Source organism: Hyaena hyaena, unplaced genomic scaffold, assembly GCF_003009895.1.
Source record: "Hyaena hyaena isolate Hyena2069 unplaced genomic scaffold, ASM300989v1 scaffold_10, whole genome shotgun sequence".
Taxonomy (NCBI): domain Eukaryota; kingdom Metazoa; phylum Chordata; class Mammalia; order Carnivora; family Hyaenidae; genus Hyaena; species Hyaena hyaena.
Window position 1 is genome coordinate 5,920,955 of NW_024080642.1, and position 18,285 is coordinate 5,939,239.

The 18,285-nt window shown below is 50.2% G+C and overlaps 1 protein-coding gene across 1 annotated transcript in view; it reads left to right on the top strand.

The window, feature by feature from the left end:
* Positions 1-18,285, top strand: part of NXN (nucleoredoxin) — a 166,942-nt gene that overhangs the window by 135,073 nt on the left and 13,584 nt on the right. Inside the window, exons 2-5 of the mRNA XM_039253288.1 lie at positions 2,307-2,424; positions 4,007-4,140; positions 4,644-4,744; positions 6,878-6,984. Of these exons, the coding sequence (XP_039109219.1) occupies positions 2,307-2,424; positions 4,007-4,140; positions 4,644-4,744; positions 6,878-6,984 (460 nt within the window). The remainder of the gene's footprint in view (positions 1-2,306; positions 2,425-4,006; positions 4,141-4,643; positions 4,745-6,877; positions 6,985-18,285) is intronic.

The following is an 18,285-nucleotide window of genomic DNA, read 5'->3' on the forward strand; positions in this document are numbered from 1 at the left end:
CTAGGGCTAGCACATAGTAGATTGTCAGTTAATATCTGATGAATGAATTTTAGCACTTACCAGTTGCAAAACACACTGGGAAGAAATTGTGTATTTATAATAGGGAGATGTGTAATGCCTAAACTTCAATAACTAAAAGATAAGCATCAAAATTTTAAAAAATTAATAAAAAAAAAAACTAATATTAGGGGTCAACTGGGTGGCTCAGTTTGTTAGGCCTTTGACTCTTGACCTCAGCTCAGGTCTTGATCTCGGGGTTGTGAGTTCAAGCCCTGCTTTGGGCTCCACACTGGGTGTGAAGCCTACTTTAAAAAAAGAGCCTGGGTGGCTCAGTTGGTTGGGCATCTGACTTCAGCTTAAATCATGACCTCACAATTCATGGGTTCGAGCCCCACATTGGGCTCTGTGCTGACAGCTCAGAGCCTGGAGCCTACTTCAGATTCTGTGTCTCCCTCTCTCTCTCAAAACTAGACATTGAGAAGAAAAATTAAAAAGAAAAAAACCAACTAATATTAGTAAGAATACCGAGGAATGGGCTGTCTTGTTTGCCACTGGTGGAAATACAAAGTTGTCCGAGCTTTTGTAAGTGGTGAGTCATGGGTGATTTTTATCTCAGTTTTTATGGTTTGCTGTGTTTCTCATTTTTTCCATTAATTGCTTTTCCCCCATCAATTACTCTTTAAATCAGAAAAATCCCTGCATCTTCCTTCCTGCCCCCCTTTAAAATTATTAACTTGGCTGGATCCTTGCAACTCCTCATTCTGGTGGCTTGTGTGCTTGCAAATTTAGGAAGTGAATCCCAGCAGGGCTGGTCTTGCTCTGCTGTTGAGCATCTTCCCCTAAAAATGTTTGATCTGAAGCCCGTAGCAGGTGTCTCTGGAATGATGCAGTACTGGTCACTGCCGACTGTGTGTGCAGAGTCGCTCCTGTTCGCAGGGCTGGTTTGGGGGCCCACAGGAAAGGTGGGGTCCCACGACCTTTCCTGCCAAGATCCAGGTCTCCACAGACAGGGGAAGCCTAGCAGTTCTTAGCAGATACCCCGCCCGACTCCCTCGCTGCTTGGGATTGAATTAAAAACAATAATAATCTGCTCTGTGCAGCTGGACTTCTGATGCCTGCTTCCCCTTGACACATCCGTGCCCCGTTCCGCCAATGCCCAGGCAGCTGGCCCTCCCGTGTGGGGCCGCAGGCCCCCGGAAGGGAGGCTGCAACTGAATCACCAGTGGGCCATTCTTCCATTTCCCGTTGGCAGTTGGACATTTTTGTTTAATTATGTTGCTTTCTGGGCTTGGCAGTTAAGTTCCAGAGCACCCGGTGGGCCACCTGATGGCGGGGAGCCGGTAAAGGAGGCTGCACATCCTCAGTTCCCTGCCCCGGGCTGGTGCATCCATGCTCCGTCAGCTTTGCGCCTCCTAGACCCTGGTCCTCTGACAGCTGGCTGAGCCAAGTTCAAGAACCTGCCAGTAGACTGTGCGTTGTTTTGAGTGGCACCGAGAGCTGAGGATTGGAGCCGACCCAGGATGTTGCTTCCCTAGTGTTTGTGGGTGAGTGACACCCACAGTGACAGCCGGTACTCCCAAGTGCGGGAACCCCCTGAGGTGGGGAGAGTGCTGGATTCTACTACTTGGTCTTCGCTTAGGATACCGTTGTCCCCTCTCCCTTGGAGCTCCGGGGGGCACAGTAGAGCCGGGAAGCAGGGGAGCACCTGCCTGCTGATGGGGTTCAGAGGCACCAGTAGAAAGCCTCCCTTCCTGCCTTAACCACCTGGTGTTGGGGACGCACATGTAGTTCATTTCCTAATCCATCTTCATCTTTATGCTATTTATTGTTTATGTATTTCTTTTGAGAGAGAGACAGAGAGAACAGGGGAAGGACATAGAGAGAATCTCAAGAAGGCTCCGCACTATCAGTGCAGAGCCCGATGCCGGGCTCGAACTCAAAAAACACGAGATCATGACCTGAGCCGAAATCAAGAGTTGGACGCTTAATCACCTGAGCCACCCAGGTGCCCCTCATCTGTGTGCCTTTTAGAGGAAGTGCCCATGGGAGAGTTGGGAGAGGAGAGTTGTCTTGGAACAGGTGTGGCCTTCTGTCGGCCTCTTTCGCAGCTTGAGCCTGGGTGGGACTCAGACTCCCCTGCCGCGTCACAGACCACGGAGGCCAACGGGATTGTAGCCTCACGTGTTCATTTCCCTGTACTGCAGTGTCTTCTGCTTCTTTCACCCCTTAGGCCTGATGGGGCTCAAAAGGACTCTGTGATTTATCCTGCTTGGACTTACCCACCTTTTTCGCTTTACTTCTTCCAGCTTAAACTTTGGAACAAATACCGAATTTCCAACATTCCATCACTAATATTCCTAGACGCCACCACCGGGAAGGTCGTGTGCAGGAATGGGCTGCTGGTGATCCGTGATGACCCAGAAGGTAGGAGCTTGGCGTGTCCATCCCATACTCCCTGCCCTGTCCCCCTACCCTGACTTCATCCCCGCTGGTAGAGAACATACAAGCGAAATATACATGAGGGTGTTTGTTTGGCTAGAGGATATTGTCGTGATGAAATTACAGTATTCTACAGGTCGGGGTTAAGATTTTTAAAGGGATCAGAATGTCCCTCCTGGAGGCTCTCATTCATGGGCCAAAGGAGATGGACTCTGAAAAAGGAAGTTCAGTCTTGAGGGCTGAGGAGGCCGTTGAGAAGCAGCGAGAGCCCAGAGATGGACTTCTGGTGATGATTCCATGGTAGCCTCAGTGGTCGTGAGGCTTTTTTCTTTTTAAAATATTACCCTAGTGAAGTCATAGACTTGGTGTTGCTCTCCTGGCCTCAAGGGTGACTGACCTCACTTCTTGGTGCTGCCCAAGTCCCGCAGCCGTGGCCTTGGTAATGTGCCAGGTGTCGGCTGCCCTAACCACCCTGATCACTGGCTCTCCGAGTCTGTTTCTGTCTCACTGGCCCTGGAGTCTTAAAAGCATCCTAAGGTCTTCCCTTCCTTGCTTACTGATCAGTTAGGGGATTCAATCCTGGTCACAAATGTTCCTGGTAAAAATTTCACCTGCTTCAAAGAATGGCCCTTGGCAGCACACGTGCGCGAGCACGCCCCCCCCCCCCCACATTTTGAGCTTGTTAAAAATGCAGATTTCGTGCGCGCGCACTCTCTCTCTCTCTCTCTCTCTCTCTCTCTCTCTCTCTACTCTGAGCTTGTTAAAAATGCAGATTTCCCAGCCCCACCCCCAGAGATATTTGGGTCCGTTTGTTTCAGGGTGGGCTTGGCCATTCGCACGTTTAGTCCCAGTCTGCGTGTCTCCCGTTCTCCCCTCCCCCAACCCCAGGCGACTTTTGAGGCAGTGGTCCACAGACCACCCTGTGAGAAAGCACTGTGCTGTTGCTCTTCCTGCCTGGGGCTTAAGTGTCATCAGAATGGAGAACATCTGGGCTGAGTGAGTTTTACTCTTTCCTTTTACTGGATTTAATTCTCACTTGGTTCCCTGGGCCCCAACCCAGCCCGACTGAATCAGAATGTCTGGGGGTGGGCCCCTGGAGCATCATATTTTAAAATTCTCCAGCTGATTCTAAAAACGCATCAGAGCGGAGAGCCACTGCGATCCTGGGGTTGGTACTTGACAAAACTCAAGGTTAAGACATAAGGCAATGACTCCCCATCCTGACCCATCATCAGACTTACCTGGGGAGTGTGTCTTGCTCTGTTTTGGACATACATCTTCAGCCTTGGCCCCGGATCCCAAGACTCATAGTGTGACCTGGGCTCCCCAGGAGCTGGGTCCTGTGATCGATCACCCAGGTTCCAGAACCGTTGTCTTGAAGGCAGGTGGGGCTCTGCCATGGAGAAGGTTCTGCCTTTGATCCTGTGTTTTAGCTCCAGATCCTAAGCGTGTGTTGACAGATACTATTTGATGATGGAGCTGTCATGCCCTGCCGCTGTGGGGGCTCTCAGGCCAGAGGCTGAAAGGAAGAGTCTTCACGTTCTTAACCACCTGTTGCCTCTTTCAGGTTTGGAATTCCCTTGGGGACCCAAGCCCTTCAGGGAAGTCATTGCGGGGCCCTTGCTTAGAAATAACGGACAGTCCCAGGAGAGCGGCAGCCTGGAGGGGTCTCACGTGGGAGTCTATTTCTCCGCACACTGGGTGAGTGTTCGGTGCCTAAGTTTAGTCCCCTTAGTCCAGACTAAGCAGGAATGAAGCGGTGATGTTGCCCCTGAGACCAGGGGTGTTGGCTTTGGGGGTGTGACTGCTCGGGTATCACTTGCAGGTTCTTGCTTCCTCCTGCACCTGACGGGTGGCTTGCGTGCCCTGAGCACTTCTTATTTTGAATGATAGTAGCAGCAAGAAGATTACTTCCTTTGACTGGTCTGAAAGGGTGGCCTTTCTCACCCATTCTCATGAGGCGTCTGCTGGTCTCCAAGGGGGTTGGTTTGAACTGCTGCCTGCTGGCGTGCGTGTGGGCCGGAGGGACCTGTGCGGGAGGCTCGGTTACAAGAGGCATGTTTGTTTCTGCCCTTTAATGAGCTGGGTCTTGCTATCCCACTCCTCCTTGGGTCTTGCTTACCCGCCCTCTGCGGGTATGTGGCCGGGAAACGGGAAGACGAAGGTCCAGGGTCAAGGCGCAGGACCCCACTCTCCTCTTGCAGTGTCCCCCCTGCCGAAGCCTCACCCGGGTCCTGGTGGAATCCTACCGGAAGATCAAGGAGGCAGGCCAGAAGTTTGAGATCATCTTCGTCAGTGCAGACAGGTAACGGGTGCGGGGAAAGGGCCGAGCGGCTCCCTTCCCTGGAGGTGGTTAACGTGCATTTCTTTTGCCTTCCACTTCTCGCCTCCTAAGTGTAGAGCGTGGAGATGGGGATTGGGGCAGGCACATCGGGGGTGATTGGCAGACGGACAGATGCATTTCAAATTTTCTCATGCAACTGTTTGAGAGGGAGCCGAGAAAAACCTGTTCTTGCTGTCAATATTGGGGCACGCCCTGCTTCCGGCCTGGTTCATTTGAGGTTAGGATGCAGTTTTTGATTCTTTCAGCTTTGTGGATTGTGATGAAAGGCGTGGAGGGGGAGGGATGGAAAGAAAAGAACCAGAGGCTAATGGAACACGACACCTATCTGGGATGGCTGGGCAGGAATTTTTTTTTCACTCGCGCCCCGTACTTTGCCTGGGGGCTCTCCTAAACACCAGAAGGACGGACGTTCGTCCTGGGGTACGTCGGGTACTTCCCGCCTCAGTGTCCTCCGCTGCAGGCCCTCTCGCTGGTTTTATTCATCAGTGACCTTCCTTCATCACAAAACTCCGGCTCTGGTTTGGACTGAGCCACTAGCTGCTTCTGCTTCCCGAGTCCCTGTTCACAGAAGGGTCTCTGAGATGCCAACACACTGAGGACCTTTTGTATCTTTTTAAAAAAATTTTTTTAAGTTTATTTATTTATTTTGAGAGAGAGTGAGCTCAAGGGAGGGGCAGAGAGAGAGAAGGGGGGAGAAGGAGAATCCCAAGCAGGCTCTGCACCACCAGCACAGAGCCGGATGTGGGGTTCGAACCCATGAACTTTGAGATCATGACCTGAGCCAAAATCAAGAGTCAGACTCTTAACCAACTGAGCCACCCAGGCGTCCCAACATTTTGTGTTTCTGCTATGTGCGCAGTACCGTGCTCGGTATATTGTCCCATACTCCTGCCCTGCTCCCCAGCTCCCCATCTCTGTGTGTGACTGGGGATAAGCAATCATCACTTTTTTATTCTTTTTAAAAAATTTTTTTTAATGTTGATTTATTTTTGAGAGTGAGCACGGGAAGAAGGGCAAAGAGAGGGAGACACAGAATCTGAAGCAGGCTCCAGGCTCCAAGCTGTCAGCACAGAGCCCGCCGTGGGGCTTGAACTCATGAGCCGTGAGATCATGACCTGAGCCGAAGTCGGACACTTAACCAACTGAGCCCCCCAGGTGTCCCAGTCATCACTTCTTTTCAAGCTTTAAAAAACATCAACTTTATTGAAGTGTAATTCACATGCCATAAAATGCATACGTTTTGGGCGTACGATTCAGTGAATATCGAGCCATGTGTGCACCCCTGTGATTGTCACCGTGAAGCAGAGAATGTTTCCATCATTCACAAGGTGCCCTCGTGCCCCTTTTTGGTCAGTGCTCACCCTCAGCCCCCAGCCCCAGGGCCCCCCAATCTGCTTTGTATCGCTTTGGTTAGATCCATCATTCCTAGAGGTTTTGTTTTTTTTTTTAATGTTTTATTTATTTCTGAGAGAGAGAGAGAGAGACAGCATGAACAGGAGAGGGTCAGAGAGACAGGGAGACAAGAATCTGAAACAGGCTCCATGCTCTGAGCTGTCAGCACAGAGCCTGACGCGGGGCTGGAACCCACAAACTGTGAGATCATAACCTGAGCTGAAGTCGGACGCTTAACTGACTGAGCCACCGAGGCGTCCCCTGTCATTCCTAGAGTTGTTCATACAGAGCCACAGGTCTGTGCTCAGTTAAAACTGTGCTCCTTTACCCAAGACTGTTACGTGCACAAATGAGAAGTTTGGGGGGCGCAACGTTGCTGTACCTGTAGGCTGCTTACAAAACTACCACCTGCCCGTGTTGGAAATAGAAACCTGGGCGCGAGTTCAGCTGGTAGGATCCACGGGAACAGGCCACTTGAAAAGGCCTGGCGGCTCCGTCCCCATCCACCCGTCGTGTGGAGGCTGTTGCTGCGTGGTCACCAGAAGGGGTAGGATAATGCCCCCCTGTAGCCCGGTGTTTGAGGGGTGCCATGTTCAGAGGCGCTGGTGTCTGCAGAGCCCTGGGCGTAACTTGGTGGACGGGGGGGACCCTACGGTGGTGCTTTCGGGGAGCACAGAGCCTTGTTTCCACGTGTGCCTCTAGGTCAGAGGACTCGTTCAAACAGTACTTCAGTGAGATGCCCTGGCTTGCTGTCCCCTACACCGACGAGGCCCGGCGGTCACGCCTCAACCGGCTGTACGGAATACAAGGTAGGCGTTCCTGACTCCCGGGGGTCCCTGGAGACCTGCTCATCTGGGCTCACCACCTCTTTGGCTTTTCTTGTAGAGGGGAAAGGACAGCTTTATTTCCATATATGTTCACGTCCCTTACCGTCTCAGAAATGACATGCCGTGAATTCTGCAGTATGTAAATTACACTTCATTAAAGGCATTTAAAAAAAAAAAAGGACTAGTCCAGGTCAAACAGCTACTTCCCACCCCGTGACCTAGCGGGTTCTCATGCAGTTGGGCCATGGAGCTCACGCTCCCAAATAACTTGGCCAAAACCCCTAACCTGAGGGCTCTACTGTGAAACAGACCTAAGAGTGATCTTTGGTTCCATCAGTCAGACTCTCAGAGCCTCAGTTTCCTCATCTGCAAAATGGGCATGGTAAATCCCCACCACAAATAATTGCTAGGAGCATTAGTAGGATGACGTATGTAAAGCACTTCACGGTTCCTGAGGCACAATAGTGAGGGCTGAGTGGCAAGTACCTTCTCGGTGAGAAAATCCCTGTCCAGTGTTGAAAAATGGGACTCAAAGTACTCATCATGGTGTTTTCCAGAACACCATGAGACAAACTGTGTTATTAAGTGAGACAAACTGTGTTTTTATTCTCTGTTATGTGAAACCTCCTTCCCAGCCTTCACCCACCCAGTTTTCTCTTGGTAAAGCACTTAGCTGGCCTGTTAAGAAATAAATCCATTCTTATATGTCAATTACATCTCACTTGTAAGAGAAGAATTAAACTCATTTCCTTGAAGCAGTTCTAACAGATCCTGATTAGCCCCACACAGACACAGCTAATATCTGAGATCTCCGTGCTGCTTGCGTTAGAGGGAGTTTAAAAAAAAAAAAAAAAGCCTAAATCAAAATTTAGCCACAAATTCCACAGCTTCTGGGAGAACTCATCAAGTTCTTTTTAAGCTTTTTCTTCACCATTTAGAGTAAGCATATAGCTCTGTTTGGAGCTAAAGTTTCCAAAAAATTAATATTTGATTTTAAGCCGGTGCTTCTGCATTTCATATGTGTATGAGTCCTCTAGGAATCTTGTGAAAATGCAGATTCAGATTCCCTGGGTCTGGCTGGGGTGGGGCTGAGATCCTGATTTCTAGCAAGCCCCCAGGTGACACTGCTGCTGGTGGCCCAGGGACCACACTTGCACATTTATTTTTATTTATTTTTATTTTGAGAGAGAGAGAGCACGCGCACATGCACAAGCAGGGGAGAGACAGAGAGAGAGAGAGAAGGAGAGAATCCCAAGCAGGCTTTGAGCTATCAACGTGGAGCCCAACATGGGGCTCGATCCCACAACCATGTGATCATGACCTGAGCTGAAATCAAAAGTTGGATGCTCAACCGACTGAGCCACTCAGGCATCCCGAGGAGGCTCGTGTCTTCTAGTAATAAAAAAAAGATGAAAAAAAAAAAAAAAGATGAAAGCAGCTCCCTTTGCAAACAAAAGCCTAGTGATAATAACGTTGCTTACTGGTCCAGAAGGTACCAAGTTGAGTAACTTAAAGAAGATGCCACAGACTTTTTCCTTCCCGCACTGTGTTTGCACAGAGACTTAAAACATGAGTGCCTCGGCATAGGAGCATTATCTGTTGAGATGAGTGTCAGGAACGACCTTTGGCCAGTGGGACTGACCAGAGCGTTAAATTGCCACTTTGTGATGATAAGTAAAACTTCAGGCCTCCCCATTCATTCATTCATTTGTTCCAGTATTTACTGAGGGCTGACTAGAAGGTATTGTGTTCTTCCAGACATGGGAGATACAATCTTTAGTAAAAATGGACACAGTCCCGGGGCGCTTGGGTGGCTCAGTTGGTTAAGCACCCGACTTTAGCTCAGATCATGATCTCAAGGTTCATGGGTTCAAGCCCCACGTCAGGCTCTGTGCTGACAGCTCAGACCCTGGGACCTGCTTCAGATTCTGTGTCTCCCTCTCTCTCTGCCCTCTCCCACTCACTCTCTCTCTCTCTCTCTCTCTCTCTCTCAAAAATAAAAATTTAAAAATGAATGAATGAAAACACCTTCTTGCTCCTAGGATTCAGATCTTCACCCTAAAGGTAACTCTGCGTATTACTGAAAGGAGATGCAACGATCCTATTGTCACTGTACAGTGGGAAACAAGTGCAACCAGCCAGTGTGAATATTACTCAGCCTTAGTTCCTAGGCTGTGACTAGAAGCTCTTGGAGGGGCTCCAGGTGAGACCCATTGGTAGGCTGGCTAGTTCCAGGCCTTTCCTTAGCGTTACCTACATCTTGCTGCCCTTCAGGGCCCGTGTCTATGCGCGGCTGTGCCCTGCTTCCTCTGAGGACCACGGATTTCTCTTCTTGGTCCTTACAGCAATATTGGGACATTCCTGAGTCTTTTCTCTTCCCTCACCAGCAGGTGTCTTTGACGTAAGTCTTGCTCTAACTCCTTCAGTCGTGTCCTGGCTTCTCCTGTCCCTTTCTGTCAGCTCTTGTACATGTCTGTGTGCACGTATGTATTCACACACAAATGAGTCACACAAGATGTGACTGTGTGACATGGTTGGGCCTTGGAGCATGCCCTCACTGATGACTGGGGAGGCATCTTACACATAGAGACCAAGAAGAAGGTCAACTGTCTTACCTCTGCCAAGCTTGGGGCCTCTTGGATCTTTGCCTGGGACATTGTTTCCCTTTCTTGTCTTATTCTACCCTCACTGATACCACCACTCTAGTCTAGGCCACCAACAGCCCAGTCCCATCCCTATGTCCTACTGCTGAGTGACCTTGAGCTAGTTACTTATCCTTTATCTCTCTTTTTAAAGTTTATTTGAGAGAGAGAGAGAGCACAAGCAGGGGAGCGGCAGAGAGAGAGAGAGAGAGGGAGAGAGAGGATCCCAAGCAGGCTCTGCTGTGTCAGTGCAGAGTCCAAAGTGGGTCTTGAAATCATGAATTGTGAGCCCATGACCTGGACTGAGATCAAGAGTCAGATGCTTAACCAACTGAGCCACCCAGGGCCCCCATTTATCCTCTCTTTTCTCAGTAAAATTGGGAGATTTCAGTGTTGGGCATAGAGTAGGCACTTAATAAGCATTTCACTGATTAACTTGGAGGGAAAAGAAGGAGGAAATTACATTTTACAATAAAAAAATAACTTTTGGATGTCAAAAAACTTAAACAAAGGCAACCAACAGTATTAATAACATGTATGGCAAATAACCAGTATCTTTCCTAAGAAAAAAAGCTCTCCTTAGACACCAATGCAAAAAGAGAGGATTTAGTCAAAAGAATGTATAAGATAGGAGGTAGGCAGTTCATCTAGTACATTGGTATGACATAATCATATCATTTTCATGACATGGAAAATGTTCAGCGTACTTTACTTCCATGATTTACAGATGAAAACATTGAATTTGTATCTATCTCATTTGCAAAGAACTCCCACCACCCCCACCATCTCCGCCAAAAGATAAGCCCCAGTGTAGGGAAGAGAGTAGACTGCTAGTAGAAATGTAAATCAACACCACCTTTCAGGAGAGCAGTTGGCAATATACATCAGAGGCCTTTAAAAATCTACAAAACCTTTAATTTAGAAATCCCACTTGTGGAATTTATGCTTAAGAAATTATCCTATGGTACCCAGCAGAAGCTGAGCTGCTCTTGAGCAAGTGGTGGATTTTTGTTTTTGGTTTTTTCTTTCATCTGTTGTACATGTTGAATTTCATTATGGACCACAATTTTTTTCTTTTTTTTCCTTTAGTCCCAAGACAACCCAGAACTGAATCTGTAACTGCCTTTAGCAACTTTGCAATCTCACCTTTTTTGTCACATGCCCTTGACCTTGGTTTCATTTACTCTTCCTTTCCTGTTTTCCCTTCAGGAAGGTATTTTCATCTGTTTTTGTTGTACTATATCATGCACTTTTTAAGCAGCCTCTGATCCTTTTTGGAAGAAAGGGAGAGAGATTTAAATGCATAGGCATCTCTTTCTTGAGATCCCGCTAATTACCAAGCCTGTGCACTGAGCTCAGTGGGAAATAAGAAACCAGAAGAGCAGCCCAGTGCTGCCCTTGAGTGGACAGGAGGAGATTTACATTGGGAAATATCTAGAGAGCAGAGTATGATGATGTCTTGAGGAACTAGAAAGTGTTGGTCCAGTAAGTGCCGTTTTGTACGAGGGCTTAGAAGACTGACACTTGGGGGCGCCTGGGTGGCTCAGTTGGTTGAGCGTCCGACTTCAGCTCAGGTGATGATCTCACGGTTCATGGGTTCGAGCCCCGCGTTGGGCTCTGTACTGACAACCAGCTCAGAGCCTGGAGCCTGCTTCAGATTCTGTGTCTCCTTCTCTCTCTGACCCTCCTCTCTTGTGCTCTGTCTCACTCTATCTCTCAAAAATATATAAATGTAAAAAAAATTAAAAAAAAAAAAAAAAAAAGACTGACACTTGTCCCAGAGGGCAGAACAGGTGCTGCTCCAGCACGGGGCCACTCCACACAGAGGCACCTTTCTTCCCAAGCAGGTGCCATCAGTGAGCAGAATCTTTTCTCTCCAAGGTAGGGAGCTGCCCTTTTCTGGATGTGGGGACCAGCGTGATGTAGGTATTCCTGATGGTCAGTGCTAAGGCTTTGGGGTCACTTGAAGCTAATAATTACCAAAAGGTGCTCTACATCATGCATGGGCAGTTTGAGGTGACAGTCTGTGCCATCCCTCTGCTCTGTGATGAGATCTCATAAGGAAAGGTCACCAGCTCTGCGAGATGCGACACAAGTTTTGGACACACGTAGTGGAGGGTGCCCTGTAAAATGTTGGGCAGGGCACAGAAAATTTAAATGGGTCATTTTCTGTCTGCCTTCAGACAGAAGAAAAGGGAGCTCTTAGATTCCCCAGCTGTCAACCTATAAATACTACAGACATAGGAGCGCGGTTGTTAGGGGTGACTTAGCCAGAAAGTGGCTGACCATGACTGAGGGGGAAAAGAACGGGGGTTCTCAGAGACATGCTGGTTTGGCATCGTCTCTTAAGGCCCCGGCAGGGTGGGGGTGGGAAGCATATATGTGGTCGTGGCTTCAAGGAGCCTTCAGTTGAGGATCAGAAAGCTGACCTGGAGAGGCCGTGTGCCCAGGCAAGCAGCGGCCGGCAGCCACAGTGATGGAATGTGAGATTCAGGTCGAGCCCAGCATTAGCCAGCCAGCCAGCCACCTCCGCGTCGGGCCAGCCCCGCTGGGCATACGGCCCTGCATACGGTCCCTGCCTTCTGTGCTAGTCTCTCTTCAGGGCAGACCTGCCTGCTCTCCCAACCCCCACCTCCTGTTCCTCACTCTCAGGTTTATAGTCTCCCTGGCACAGTGTTTGTGCTGACTGCGTCCTTGACACTGACCTCTTGGGCTCAGCCTTAGGACTCCCTCCTGTAGGCAGCCTGGTGGGCATTGCCTGCTGACCTTGATCTGTCTGCCTCTGGCCTTGTCAAGCCGGACATGCACTAAAGCACGGAGGAGTTAGTGTAGAGAACAGCACAGGGTCCCTCTCAAGGCAACATCTCATGAAGGGCCGTGCCGTGGGCTATTCTGAGTCCAGATGAGACTCTGGCTTGGAGCTCTTGAACCAGGAGGGCTTCCTAGAAGAGGTGGCTCTGGAGCAGGGCCTTAGAGAGGACGGGATTTAGATAGGGAGTGTCTGGGGCAGAGGCCAGAGTGGATACCTGTACTGTACTGTAGGGCTGAGTGGCCAATACGGTCAACGATGCCACACCTTAGAGGGCCTTGAGCACCATGCTGAGGTCCTTGAACTTGTGATCAGTGCAGTAGTGCCACTCAGTCTGGACTGGAAGAGAAATCCCAGAGGCAGATTGTCCACTGCTATTTCTGATGGACGCACTGAGCGCCCACCGTGACCAGGCCTCGCACTGGGGCTCATGGCAGGCCTCCCTGTGGGCAGAGGGGGGCTGCTGCCTCAGTGCCCGTCTCCTGCCTCTGCCTCCCTCTGGCCTCAGGGTCACTTACTGTCTTCTGCTTTGTCGCATTATGGGGGTTCCATGTGCAGTAGGGCGTCTGGTTGCTGGTAGAGGCACACGTCATTAGTAAGTTCTCGTGCAGCATTTCATAACGACCTTACCCGTCAGCGGCACTGTGCTAACAAGTACTAGTATACTTGAGATGCCGCGGGTTTGGTTCCAGACCACCATAATCAAGCAATGTCTCAGTAAAGCCAGATTAATTTTTTGGTTTTTTATTACCTATAAAAGTTATGTTTACACTACGGTGTAGTCTTGTAAATATTTATTTTTGAGAGAGCACAAGTGGGAGAGAGCTTGATGCGGAACTCGAACTCACAGACCAAGAGATCATGACCTGAGCCGAAGTTGAAGCCTTGACCGGCTGAGCCACGTCCCTACCGTGTAGTCTTTTTATTGAGTGTTTATTATGTGCTCAACATGGTTCCGTTTTCATATGTATTAAGTCAGTTAATCCTGGCCATGTGATCAACACCATGTGATAAAATCATTGCTGTATACTGTAGCCTGCTAAGTGTGCAGTAGCATTATGTCTAAAAAAACGACGTACCTTAATCAAAAACTCTTTTGTTGCCAGAAAATGCCAGCCATCATCTGACCTTTCAGCGAGTTGTAATCACTGATCACAGATCACCATAACAAGTGTGATAATGATAAAAAAGCTTAAAATATTGCGAGAATTCCTGACATGTTGACCCAGAGACATGAAATGAGCAAATGCAGTTAGAAAAAATGGCACCAGTCAGAGCGCCTGGGTGGCTTCGTTGGTTAAGCGTCCAACTTCAGCTCAGGTCACGATCTCACGGTTCTAGAATTCAAGCCTCGCGTCGGGCTCTGTGCTGACAGCTCAGAGCCTGGAGCCTGCTTCAGATTCTGTCTCCGTCTCTCTCTGCCCCTTCCCTGCTCATGCTCTGTCTCTCAAAAAATAAATGATTAACAATTAAAAAAAAAAAAACTTTTTTTAATGGAGCTGGTGGCCTTGCTTGAGCACAGTTGTCACAAACCTCCAATTTGTAAAACAGCAACAACAAAACGCATTATCTCTCAAGTGCAGTAAAGCGACTGTGATAAAACGTGGCGTGCCTGTACAGCGGCAGATGAGTTTTCGCATCCCGCTGCCCTGACTACCCAAACAGAAGGTAGAAAAGTGCCTGTTCTGGGGCGGGGGGGGTGGGGTGGAGGGGGGGTTGCGGGGAACAGCATTGCACAGGCTGGAACAAAGAGCGATGAGGGAGAGGGCAGGGCTGGCCCGGGGCTCCCCTGGTGACCACGAGTCGAGCTCCAGCGCGGCCCCCTTCCTCCCTGTTGGTATGTCTGATGGCACAGTTTCTCCTGAAGACTCCGTCCCCTCCTCTCTGCCATAAAACATCTCTGTTATGTCATCAGGTGCATCGCCTAGAATGTCGGGGTGTCTCCCCCATCGCCTTGCTTCTTCCTTGTTGGAAGAAATACCATCGGGGCTTTCTGACATTCTGCCTCTGTTCTTTTAGAATCTTGCTCTTGCCCGTTCCAGTTTCCCTTCCCTTTCTTGCCTCCTTGTCTCTCTTTCTCTATTAGCTCAGTGCCATGCACTTCACGGAATGCTCAGGTCTCCCTTAGCCATGAAAGCTGCTGGCTCGGGCTGCCCGGGCCACCATCGTGCACACTACGGTTAACCAGCTGACCTTGGTTTCTCACGGTGCTGGAGGCTGGGATGTCCAAATCCAGCCTCCATTCGATTCGATTCGAGTGAGGGCTCGCTTTCTGGCTCATAGATGGCCACCTCTCACTGGGCCCTCACTGGTGTCTCTTCTTCTTCTCATAAGGACACTAGCCCTATCCGATCAGGGCCCCATCCTTCTGACCCCATTTAACCTTTATCACCTCCTCACAGGCCCCATCCCTAGGTTAGGGGTTTGGGGGGAACACATTCAGTCCCTAGCAGCTACCATTCCTCTTTTTCTCGAACACCAAAATTCTCAAGAAAAAAATGTAAAATAAAATGAATTAAAGTCTCAAGCTGTAGCCTTGGCTCCTACTATGTGACCTGGCTCGTGCTGCAAGGGCCACCAGCATGGGAAGGTCATGGCCCCTGCCCTCAAGCAGCTCAGGGAATCTGCTTCATCCCTTGTTCTTCTGGCTCCACTACTGAGCTGCCCCTGGCCTCTCAGGTCACCGGCACCTCCTGTTCATGTTCTATTTAATAAAAGGTAGTCGCGTGCATGTCGTATGCCAGGTGCTTGTCCGCTGATGACCTAAAAAAAAAAGTCCCTGACCTTATGGAGCTTACATTCTGGCAGAAAGATACAGGCAATAAACATAATTTTAATGTTTTTTTTTTTTTTTTCTGAGAGAGAGAGAGGGAGATACAGAATCTGAAACAGGCTCCCGGCTCTGAGCTAGCTGTCAGCACAGAGCCGGACGCGGGGCTCGAACCCACGAACCGTGAGATTATGACCTGAGCCGAAGTCAGACGCCTAACTGAATGAGCTACCCAGGCGCCCCTAAATGTGCCGTTTTCCAGTTGACCTGTAGTTACGTCTCAAGCCTAAAATCAGACGAGGTCACATGTCAGTGAGTCAGGATATTTGCAGTCACTGACCTCCCTATTCTCCTCTTGCTTCGTTTGCTTTTGTTTTCAGACACTTGGGGCTACGCCTAAATCCCTTCTTCTCTCCTTCCACACCTCCCCCTCTCCTGGCTGTTCCCTGCCCCCGTCTTGTGGATTTCTCCTCCGCCATGTCCTCAGCAGGGGCCTGTTCCGGGCTCTTCTCCCTGTGTTCTCAGGGTTCCACTGCACCAGGCACACCTCCATTCCCCTGCTCCACCCGTTCCCCCTCTGCCCCAGTCTGCTGTACGCATCAACGTGCAGAGCAGCTCCCAGTGAACCTTCCAGAAGATCGACTCTCCCAGTAATATTCATCCCCCGCCAAGAAGCCCTCATGGCTGTGGAAAACCAAAGGCTGGTCTCAACCACCTCTGCAGCCCCACTTCCTGCCCCCTATCTACACCCTCCTCACCACACCCCTGCCGTCTCTCATGGCCTCCCTCCCCTGACCTCCTCTCCGTCCTCGCAGCTCACATGCTGCCTCCCCATGGAGCAGACCTGCCCCCCGAACTCCTGTGCGTGTGTGAGCCCTTGTCCTGGGTCACGTTCCCGTGTGTGGTTCCACAGGCCGACTCTTTTCTCGGGGATCGGCTGCCCCTTTAGGACAAGCTGGGGGGGCACGTGGGTTCCAAGCCCGGAGTTCTTTTCCTTCCGCCCCTCCCTTCTCCCTTCCTCCCTCCTTGCTCTCCTTTCTGGTAGTTCAGGCGTTTCTTCAGGAATCATTTCTTGGGCATCTGTCGTGGTGCTGAGCCCGGTCCTGAGGCAGAGGTGACGGCACGTGCCCTGCAGCCGGGCTGGAGGCACAGGGAACACCGCCTTCTTGGCAGGGACGCTCTGTCCTCACGCCCCTCGATACACTGGGGACAGTCCCCCCTTCCCAGCCTTGTGCCTCCCGCCCTGGTTTGGTATCACTTGTGATGCTTCTCTCGAGTCTTGGAAGCTCCTTGCCAGGCCGTGCCAGCCCCTCGTCGGATTTCACCTCTGTTTGCATCTGAGGAGTTTTAACTGCCTCGGGTCTAACTCTGCTACCTTTGAACTTGAAGGACTTGTCTGTTCTTTTATACTCAGCCATAGCACCGCAGAACTCTGAAAATTATTTTTGATTGAATTCTGAGTATTTCTGTGTTTTCTGTGACTCTGTTTACAACTTCCAGAGTCATTCAACAGATGTGTTTATATGTAGGTCTGGATTTTCTGAGCTGTTTTTACTTACAACACTTCTAAAAAAAAAAAAAAAAAAGATTTTTTTTGTAAGTAACCTCTCCACCCAACATGGGGCTCTAACTCACAACCCCGAGGTCAGGAGTTGCACACTCCACCGACCAAGCGAGCCAGGTGCCCCTACTCACACTTCTGATACCGACTGTGTGTGAGGGCCCCCCCCCCCCCACAACACCAACCTCCTGGGTTCCCTGGGCGTCCTGCAAGTCGACTGGATTCTGACACCATTGACCTGGAGTTAGTGGCAGATCCCATGGGTCAAGGGCTCAGTCCCACCAGAATCCCCACGCTTCAGACATTAATCATAGGTCCAGGTGTCCCAGACTTGGGGTCAGGCCTTTGCTGGAATGGCCCACAGAACTCAGGAGAACAGTGGATGTGGATTTACGCTCATCAGTCTGTTGTAATGGATGCAGCTCTGGAAGAGCCGGATGGAACTGATACATAGGTAGGTGGGAAGGGGCACAGAGACCCAGGTCCTCAAGGCACACCACCCTCCCAGCGCCACCATGGATTCAGCCCCCCCCCAACCTCTCTGACCCCGCCACTTAGGGGTCTTTATGGAGATTTCATTACACAGATACAATCAATTAAATCATTGACCATTGTTTTTCTTTTTTTTTAATGTGTATTTGTTTTGAGGGCATGCATGCACACAGGAGTAGGGGAAGGGCAGAGAGAGAGGGAGAGAGAGAATCCCAAGCAGGCTCTGCACCACTGTCTGTGCAGAGCCCGAAGTGGGGCTCGAACTCATGAACTGTGAGATCATGACCTGAACGTAAACCAAGAGTCGGACGCTTAACTAGCTGAGCCACCCAGGGGCCCCCATTGACCATTGTTGATTAGCTCGACCTCCAGTGCTTCTCTCCCTTCCCCGGAGGTCAGGGTGTCTGTCTGGAAGTTCCAACCTTCTAATCGGGCCTTTCTGGCAACCAGCCCCCACCCTCTGAAGTTATTTAAGGCCCTCCCACCCCCACCCCACCACCAGTCATCTCACTGACACACAACGTACTTGTCACTCCCAGTTTTCTAGGGTCTTAGAAGCTCCTGTAGCAGGGTCTGAGACCAGATGTTGTAAGACAAATATCACAACAAAGAATGTCCCTCTCACCCCCTCCTCTCAGGAAATTACAAGGGTTTCAGGAGCTTGGTGTGAGGACCCGGGGCTGAAGACCACACACGTTTCTTGCATTACCGTATCGCCGTGTGCACACGCTGCAGACATACACAGGGGGCAGTAGAGGGCCCTGCTGTTTTGAGTATCCAGTCTTGAGCCCCTCAGTCCTGCATGCAGGGCTGCCTCTGGGAGAGCTCACCTCCCCGTGTGACTCTGCGCACGCCCTGGGCCCTGTGTCTCCCCCAAAGCATTGATAAAGGCGCCTTCACAGAGCCGCACACCTTCCCCTGCCCACCCTCGAGTTGAGCCTCCATCCGCCTGGCCTGGCCTGTGCCTTACAGCGAGCGAGTGAGTAACTTGGATCTTGACGATCACTTT